Here is a 10,000-nt window from a genome sequence, read left to right on the forward strand (position 1 = left end):
GTATGGAACACTAGAGCTGGTCTGGTCTTTACAGGTGGTCTGGCGTTTGTACTTGTAGACAGGGGTACAGGTAGAAGTGTACTAGTAGACAGGGGTACAGGTAGAAGTGTACTAGTAGACAGGGGTACAGGTAGAAGTGTACTTGTGATGATGTCATCATTATGAGACTTTGTGCTCGGAGGTCACAGGAACTGATCCCAGATCAGAATAACTGCTTTAGTCTCTCTGAGAACTTTCTCATGAAAGAAGGCCTCTGTTTCAGGATTAGCCCACATGCTAACACTTACACGCTAACACACACACACACACACACACACACACACACACACACACACACATATAATCGTGTATGTTCTATACACTGATGGCACTGCGCTGTGACGTCTTTTTTTCAACCCAGAATGCTTTGCACTGGTCAGAGGGTACTGGGCTGAGAACCACTGGTCTACCAGATGGGTCGCCATGGTTACACGGTGACGGTTGACGGTTCCTCACACGGTGACGCCTAACGCCCACGTTACCAGATCAAAAGGTGTGTGTGTGTGTGTGTGTGTGTGTGTGTGTGTGTGTGTGTGTGTGTGTGTGTGTGTGTGTGTGTGTTTGAGTGTGTGTGTGAATTCTACCAGGTCCTGTGAACGCTGCATGTGGTGAACTGTGTGCACACATGGTCCCGTTCTCTCTTACACACACACACACACACACACACACACACACACATACACACACACACACACATACACACACACACACACACACACACACACACACACACACACACACACACACACACACACACACACACATACACACACACACACACACACACACACACACACATACACACACACACACACACACACACACACATACACACACACACACACACACGCGCACACACACACAGACACACACACACACACACAGACACACACACACACACACACATACACACACACACACAGACACACACGCACACACACACGCGCACACACACACGCACACACACACACACAAACACACACACACACACACACACATTTGCCAAAGCGTCTCTTCAGTCTCACCCTCCTACACTCAGCTGCTAACCCCCCCCCCCCCCCCCTCGCACCCTCCTCACACACACACATACACACGTACACATGCAAACACACACACACACACACACACACTGTTTCACAATAAAAGCCTATGTGGAGCTTTTATTGTGAAGGAGTTATCTCAGAGTTTTGAGGATCGACTCGTTTGTTTACTTTGTCGTGTGTTGTTGCTTGTTTACTTTGTCGTGTGTTGTTGTTTGTTTACTTTGTCGTGTGTTGTTGTTTGTTTACTTTGTCGTGTGTTGTTGTTTGTTTACTTTGTCGTGTGTTGTTGTTTGTTTACTTTGTCGTGTGTTGTTGCTTTTTTACTTTGTCGTGTGTTGTTGCTTGTTTACTTTGTCGTGTGTTGTTGTTTGTTTACTTTGTCGTGTGTTGTTGTTTGTTTACTTTGTCGTGTGTTGTTGCTTGTTTACTTTGTCGTGTGTTGTTGTTTGTTTACTTTGTCGTGTGTTGTTTGTTTACTTTGTCGTGTGTTGTTGCTTTTTTACTTTGTCGTGTGTTGTTGTTTGTTTACTTTGTCGTGTGTTGTTGTTTGTTTACTTTGTCGTGTGTTGTTGCTTTTTTACTTTGTCGTGTGTTGTTGCTTGTTTACTTTGTCGTGTGTTGTTGTTTGTTTACTTTGTCGTGTGTTGTTGCTTGTTTACTTTGTCGTGTGTTGTTGTTTGTTTACTTTGTCGTGTGTTGTTGTTTGTTTACTTTGTCGTGTGTTGTTGTTTGTTTACTTTGTCGTGTGTTGTTGTTTGTTTACTTTGTCGTGTGTTGTTGCATAAACACACAGCGCTCATGATGATGAATCAGTGAAATAGTTTCTGCTGCCAGAGGATTTAATAAACGTCTCCAGCAGAGAGCTTGAACTTCTTCATGATGATGATGATGATGATGATGATGGTGATGGTGAACGTGTTATTGTGGACGCTCCCGCTGCTCCTCTCCTTGTTGACCTCCAGAGTAAACAATAGTGTGTTTGTGTTGACGGCAGCACGGAGGCCTCCCATTGGCCGGGAGGGAGAGGGGAGAGGGGGGGGGGGGGGGGGTGGGGGGGGAGGCTCTCACTGGGCTCAGACATCCCATCAGCCACCTGGGCGGGTGGAGAGGGGGGGGGGCTCTCTAAACATCTTCATGAGATGATGATACAGAAGAACACACATTCTGCAAGAAGTTGTGTCGTGTTACATTGTGTTGTGTTAACTTGTGTTGTGTTACATTGTGTTGTGTTAACTTGTGTTGTGTTACATTGTGTTGGGTTTTGTTGAGTTAAATTGTTTTGCATTGTGTTACTTTGTGTTATGTTGTGTTGCATTGTGTTGTGTTACGTTGTGTTGCATTTTGTTGCATTGTGTTATGTTGCATTTTGTTGCATTGTGTTATGTTGCATTATGTTGCTCCAATAAAAAGCCCCTTCAGAATAAAAGCTGCTCCTGCTTGCAGCAGTGAGGGGGAAAGCAAGAGGAGCTTCCTGTAAGTCACCGTGTCATTACTGCTGAACCACAACGACCTTCAGCTTCCTGCCAACCAGCTGAAGGTCGTGTTCAGAGCTTCTGTTGCTGCTTCGTGTTCGTTCTCACGCCGACTAAATAAGATCTGTGGTTTCAGAGGCGGACTAAATCTATTCCAGACAATAAAGTGACTCCAGTTTAGAGAGCGCGTGTGATGTCTAAACAGAGAGCAGGTCTGTGGTTCTGGAAAGAGAGGCAGAGTGAGACCTCCTCTCTGAGTCAACAGGAAGCTGTGGTTTGGAGGAAGAAACGTCTCTGTGTTTCTAAATGAATCAGACAGGAAGTAGAAGCTGCAGCCCGGCGCTCTTTACCTGTCTGTCTGTCTGTCTGTCTGTCTGTCTGTCTGTCTGCCTGCCTGCCTGCCTGTCTGTCTGTCTGTCTGTCTGTCTGTCTGTCTGTCTCTCTTTCTTTTGTCTGGATGTATTTCTGTAAGATGATTACTGAACATGGTGAAAACATTAAAACATAAAAGCGTTGCTGTAGTTTTGTTTCAGTGTTTTCATGTTTACTGTTGTGCGTCTTCCTGTTTGCTCTCTGGTGGTGTGTTGTTGTGTGTCTGGCATCACAGCGCCCCCCTGCTGCTCAGTGTGTAGTTAGCTCTACACTCATCTTCCATGTCCAACATTTCTGTGTCATTCATATTCTAATTTATTATTCGCTCATACGCAGACGATGCGCTCCTCTCTCCTCAGCAGCCAGGGTGCATGATGGGATCTTTCCGGCGTCCCAGGCCTCGCTTCATGAGTTCTCCGGTTCTGTCGGACCTCGCCCGGTTCCACGCCAGCTTGCCGTCGCTGCAGATCTCCAACTCCAGAGTGTGGAACAGGTCAGGAGGCTATAGTGTGTGTGTGTGTGTGTGTGTGTGTGTGTGTGTGTGTGTGTTTGAAAACATTTTTTGAGTTGAACTTGAGATCTGTTCCCAGGTCAGCAGATATTATCTTCATGTGTTTAGGACACAACGTGTGTGTGTGTGTGTGTGTGTGTGTGTGTGTGTGTGTGTGTGTGTGTGTGTGTGTGTGTGTGTGTGTGTGTGTGTGTGTGTGTGTGTGTGTGTTATGGGTCCAAACATGAGCTTTAAGTATAACGTTCTGCTTCCAGACAGAAGAACAGCTTCTGTTGAAGGTCACCAAGATGTTTCCCATAAAGATGTTGTGTTACATTGTGTTACTACTACTACCACCACTACCACTACTACTACTACTACTACTACTACTACTACTACTAATAATAATAATAATAATAATGATAATGATAATAATAATTTTAACTTATATAGCTCTTTTCAGGCTACACGTTACATTATGGACAAGAGACAATGACAAACAGAACATTTTAGACAAGAGGTTACATTACGTTGTGTGACGTTACGTTGTGTTACGTTACGTTGTGTTACGTTACGTTGCGTGACGTTACGTTGCGTGACGTTACGTTGCGTGACGTTACGTTGCGTGACGTTACGTTGCGTGACGTTACGTTGCGTGACGTTACGTTGCGTGACGTTACGTTGCGTGACGTTACGTTGCGTGACGTTACGTTGCGTGACGTTACGTTGCGTGACGTTACGTTGCGTGACGTTACGTTGCGTGACGTTACGTTGCGTGACGTTACGCAACGTAACGTTGTGTTGTGTTACGTTGTGTTGTGTTACGTTGTGTTGTGTTACGTTGTGTTGTGTTACATTACGTTGTGTTATATTACGTTGTGTTACATTACGTTGTGTTACATTACGTTGTGTTACATTACGTTGTGTTACATTACGTTGTGTTATATTACGTTGTTTTACATTATGTTGTGTTGTGTTACGTTGTGTTGTGTTACGTTACGTTGTGTTATGTTGTGTTACGTTGTGTTGTGTTACGTTGTGTTACGTTGTGTTGTGTTACATTGTGTTGTGTTACGCTGTGTTTCGTTCCGTTGTGTTCCGTTGTGTTGTTTTACGTTGTGTTGTGTTATATTACGTTGTTTTACATTACGTTGTTTTACATTATGTTGTGTTGTGTTACGTTACGTTGTGTTACGTTGTGTTACGTTGTGTTACGTTACGTTGTGTTACGTTACGTTGTGTTACGTTACGTTGTGTTACGTTACGTTGTGTTACGTTACGTTGTGTTACGTTACGTTGTGTTACGTTACGTTGTGTTACGTTACGTTGTGTTACGTTACGTTGTGTTACGTTACGTTGGGTTGTGTTACGTTACGTTGGGTTGCGTTACGTTGTGTTGCGTTACGTTGTGTTACGTTACGTTGTGTGACGTTACGTTGCGTGACGTTACGTTGCGTGACGTTACGTTGCGTGACGTTACGTTGCGTGACGTTACGCAGCGTAACGTTGTGTTGTGTTACGTTGTGTTGTGTTACGTTGTGTTGTGTTACATTACGTTGTGTTATATTACGTTGTGTTACATTACGTTGTGTTACATTACGTTGTGTTACATTACGTTGTGTTACATTACGTTGTGTTACATTACGTTGTGTTATATTACGTTGTTTTACATTATGTTGTGTTGTGTTACGTTGTGTTGTGTTACGTTACGTTGTGTTATGTTGTGTTACGTTGTGTTGTGTTACGTTGTGTTACGTTGTGTTGTGTTACATTGTGTTGTGTTACGCTGTGTTTCGTTCCGTTGTGTTCCGTTGTGTTGTTTTACGTTGTGTTGTGTTATATTACGTTGTGTTACATTACGTTGTTTTACATTACGTTGTTTTACATTACGTTGTTTTACATTATGTTGTGTTGTGTTACGTTACGTTGTGTTACGTTGTGTTACGTTACGTTGTGTTACGTTACGTTGTGTTACGTTACGTTGTGTTACGTTACGTTGTGTTACGTTACGTTGTGTTACGTTACGTTGTGTTACGTTACGTTGTGTTACGTTACGTTGTGTTACGTTACGTTGTGTTACGTTACGTTGTGTTACGTTACGTTGTGTTACGTTACGTTGTGTTACGTTACGTTGGGTTGTGTTACGTTACGTTGGGTTGTGTTACGTTACGTTGGGTTGCGTTACGTTGTGTTGCGTTACGTTGTGTTACGTTACGTTGTGTGACGTTACGTTGCGTGACGTTACGTTGCGTGACGTTACGTTGCGTGACGTTACGCAGCGTAACGTTACGTTGTGTTACGTTACGTTGTGTTACGTTACGTTGTGTTACGTTACGTTGTGTTACGTTACGTTGTGTTACGTTACGTTGTGTTACGTTACGTTGGGTTGTGTTACGTTACGTTGGGTTGTGTTACGTTACGTTGGGTTGCGTTACGTTGTGTTGCGTTACGTTGTGTTACGTTACGTTGTGTGACGTTACGTTGTGTGACGTTACGTTGCGTGACGTTACGTTGCGTGACGTTACGTTGCGTGACGTTACGTTGCGTGACGTTACGCAGCGTAACGTTGTGTTGTGTTACGTTGTGTTGTGTTACGTTGTGTTGTGTTACATTACGTTGTGTTATATTACGTTGTGTTACATTACGTTGTGTTACATTACGTTGTGTTACATTACGTTGTGTTATATTACGTTGTTTTACATTATGTTGTGTTGTGTTACGTTGTGTTGTGTTACGTTACGTTGTGTTATGTTGTGTTACGTTGTGTTGTGTTACGTTGTGTTACGTTGTGTTGTGTTACATTGTGTTGTGTTACGCTGTGTTTCGTTCCGTTGTGTTCCGTTGTGTTGTTTTACGTTGTGTTGTGTTATATTACGTTGTGTTACATTACGTTGTTTTACATTACGTTGTTTTACATTATGTTGTGTTGTGTTACGTTACGTTGTGTTACGTTGTGTTACGTTACGTTGTGTTACGTTACGTTGTGTTACGTTACGTTGTGTTACGTTACGTTGTGTTACGTTACGTTGTGTTACGTTACGTTGTGTTACGTTACGTTGTTACGTTACGTTGTGTTACGTTACGTTGTGTTACGTTACGTTGTGTTACGTTACGTTGGGTTGTGTTACGTTACGTTGGGTTGTGTTACGTTACGTTGGGTTGCGTTACGTTGTGTTGCGTTACGTTGTGTTACGTTACGTTGTGTGACGTTACGTTGCGTGACGTTACGCAGCGTAACGTTGTGTTGTGTTACGTTGTGTTGTGTTACGTTGTGTTGTGTTACGTTGTGTTGTGTTACATTACGTTGTGTTATATTACGTTGTGTTACATTACGTTGTGTTACATTACGTTGTGTTACGTTGTGTTGTGTTACGTTACGTTGTGTTATGTTGTGTTGTGTTACGTTGTGTTGTGTTACATTGTGTTGTGTTACGCTGTGTTTCGTTCCGTTGTGTTACGTTGTGTTGTTTTACGTTGTGTTGTGTTATATTACGTTGTGTTACATTACGTTGTTTTACATTACGTTGTTTTACATTATGTTGTGTTGTGTTACGTTACGTTGTGTTACGTTACGTTGTGTTACGTTACGTTGTGTTACGTTACGTTCTGTTACGTTACGTTGTGTTACGTTACGTTGTGTTACGTTACGTTGTGTTACGTTACGTTGGGTTGTGTTACGTTACGTTGGGTTGTGTTACGTTACGTTGGGTTGTGTTACGTTGTGTTACGTTGTGTTACGTTGCGTTACGTTACGTTGCGTTACGTTACGTTGTGTTGTGTTACGTTGTGTTGTGTTACGTTGTGTTGTGTTACGTTGTGTTGTGTTACGTTGTGTTGTGTTACATTACGTTGTGTTATATTACGTTGTGTTACATTACGTTGTGTTACATTACGTTGTGTTACGTTGTGTTGTGTTACGTTACGTTGTGTTATGTTGTGTTGTGTTACGTTGTGTTGTGTTACATTGTGTTGTGTTACGCTGTGTTTCGTTCCGTTGTGTTACGTTGTGTTGTTTTACGTTGTGTTGTGTTATATTACGTTGTGTTACATTACGTTGTTTTACATTACGTTGTTTTACATTATGTTGTGTTGTGTTACGTTACGTTGTGTTACGTTACGTTGTGTTACGTTACGTTGTGTTACGTTACGTTCTGTTACGTTACGTTGTGTTACGTTACGTTGTGTTACGTTACGTTGTGTTACGTTACGTTGGGTTGTGTTACGTTACGTTGGGTTGTGTTACGTTGTGTTACGTTGTGTTACGTTGCGTTACGTTACGTTGCGTTACGTTACGTTGTGTTGTGTTACGTTGTGTTGTGTTACATTGTGTTGTGTTACATTACGTTGTGTTACATTACGTTGTGTTACATTACATTGTGTTATGTTGTGTTGTGTTATGTTGTGTTACATTACGTTGTGTTACATTACATTGTGTTATGTTGTGTTGTGTTATGTTGTGTTACATTACGTTGTGTTATGTTGTGTTACGTTGTGTTCCCTTGTGTTACGTTGTGTTGTTTTACATTGTGTTGTGTTACGTTGTGTTACGTTGTGTTACGTTGTGTTGTGTTACGTTGTGTTGTGTTACGTTACGTTGCGTTACGTTGCGTTACGTTACGTTGTGTTGTGTTACGTTGTGTTACATTACGTTGTGTTACATTACGTTGTTTTACATTACGTTGTTTTACATTATGTTGTGTTGTGTTACGTTACGTTGTGTTACGTTACGTTGTGTTACGTTACGTTGTGTTACGTTACGTTGGGTTACGTTACGTTGGGTTGTGTTACGTTACGTTGGGTTGTGTTACGTTACGTTGGGTTGCGTTACGTTGGGTTGCGTTACGTTGTGTTACGTTACGTTGTGTGACGTTACGTTGCGTGACGTTACGTTGCGTGACGTTACGTTGCGTGACGTTACGTTGCGTGACGTTACGTTGCGTGACGTTACGCAACGTAACGTTGTGTTGTGTTACGTTGTGTTGTGTTACGTTGTGTTGTGTTACGTTGTGTTGTGTTGCATTACGTTGTGTTATATTACGTTGTGTTACATTACGTTGTGTTACATTACGTTGTGTTACATTACGTTGTGTTACATTACGTTGTGTTACATTATGTTGTGTTGTGTTACGTTGTGTTGTGTTACGTTACGTTGTGTTATGTTGTGTTACGTTGTGTTGTGTTACGTTGTGTTGTGTTACATTGTGTTGTGTTACGCTGTGTTTCGTTCCGTTGTGTTACGTTGTGTTGTTTTACGTTGTGTTGTGTTATATTACGTTGTGTTACATTACGTTGTTTTACATTACGTTGTTTTACATTATGTTGTGTTGTGTTACGTTACGTTGTGTTACGTTACGTTGTGTTACGTTACGTTGTGTTACGTTACGTTGTGTTACGTTACGTTGTGTTACGTTACGTTGTGTTACGTTACGTTGTGTTACGTTACGTTGGGTTGTGTTACGTTGTGTTACGTTGCGTTACGTTACGTTGCGTTACGTTACGTTGTGTTACGTTGTGTTGTGTTACATTACGTTGTGTTACATTACGTTGTGTTACATTACATTGTGTTATGTTGTGTTGTGTTATGTTGTGTTACGTTGTGTTACGTTGTGTTACGTTGTGTTGTGTTACGTTACGTTGTGTTACGTTACGTTGTGTTACGTTACGTTGGGTTGTGTTACGTTACGTTGGGTTGTGTTACGTTGTGTTACGTTGCGTTACGTTGCGTTACGTTACGTTGTGTTGTGTTGTGTTGTGTTACGTTGTGTTACGTTGTGTTACGTTGTGTTACGTTGTGTTGTGTTACGTTACGTTGTGTTACGTTACGTTGTGTTACGTTACGTTGGGTTGTGTTACGTTACGTTGGGTTGTGTTACGTTGTGTTACGTTGCGTTACGTTGCGTTACGTTACGTTGTGTTGTGTTACCTTGTGTTGTGTTACATTACGTTGTGTTACATTACGTTGTGTTACATTACATTGTGTTATGTTGTGTTGTGTTATGTTGTGTTACATTACGTTGTGTTACATTACATTGTGTTATGTTGTGTTGTGTTATGTTGTGTTACATTACGTTGTGTTATGTTGTGTTACGTTGTGTTCCCTTGTGTTACGTTGTGTTGTTTTACATTGTGTTGTGTTACGTTGTGTTACGTTGTGTTACGTTGTGTTGTGTTACGTTGTGTTGTGTTACGTTACGTTGCGTTACGTTGCGTTACGTTACGTTGTGTTGTGTTACGTTGTGTTACATTACGTTGTGTTACATTACGTTGTTTTACATTACGTTGTTTTACATTATGTTGTGTTGTGTTACGTTACGTTGTGTTACGTTACGTTGTGTTACGTTACGTTGTGTTACGTTACGTTGGGTTGTGTTACGTTGTGTTACGTTGCGTTACGTTGCGTTACGTTACGTTGCGTTACGTTACGTTGTGTTGTGTTACGTTGTGTTGTGTTACATTACGTTGTGTTACATTACGTTGTGTTACATTACATTGTGTTATGTTGTGTTGTGTTATGTTGTGTTACATTACGTTGTGTTATGTTGTGTTGTGTTATGTTGTGTTACATTACGTTGTGTTATGTTGTG

The 10,000-nt window shown here is 41.6% G+C and overlaps 1 protein-coding gene across 4 annotated transcripts in view; it reads left to right on the plus strand.

Moving 5' to 3' along the window:
* prr5l (proline rich 5 like) overlaps nt 1–10,000 on the plus strand; it is a 15,463-nt gene that overhangs the window by 986 nt on the left and 4,477 nt on the right. The window contains exons 2-3 of one of the 4 annotated variants that reach the window (XM_068596557.1): nt 401–532; nt 3,286–3,419. In XM_068596557.1, the coding sequence (XP_068452658.1) occupies nt 3,298–3,419 (122 nt within the window). In that variant the 5' untranslated portion in view covers nt 401–532; nt 3,286–3,297. The remainder of the gene's footprint in view (nt 1–400; nt 533–3,285; nt 3,420–10,000) is intronic. The other 3 variants (XM_068596559.1, XM_068596558.1, XM_068596560.1) reach the window with 3 other exon arrangements.

This window comes from Clinocottus analis, unplaced genomic scaffold (genome assembly GCF_023055335.1).
Source record: "Clinocottus analis isolate CAN_PGR_092001 unplaced genomic scaffold, fCliAna1.0.p SCAF_38, whole genome shotgun sequence".
Lineage (NCBI taxonomy): Eukaryota > Metazoa > Chordata > Actinopteri > Perciformes > Cottidae > Clinocottus > Clinocottus analis.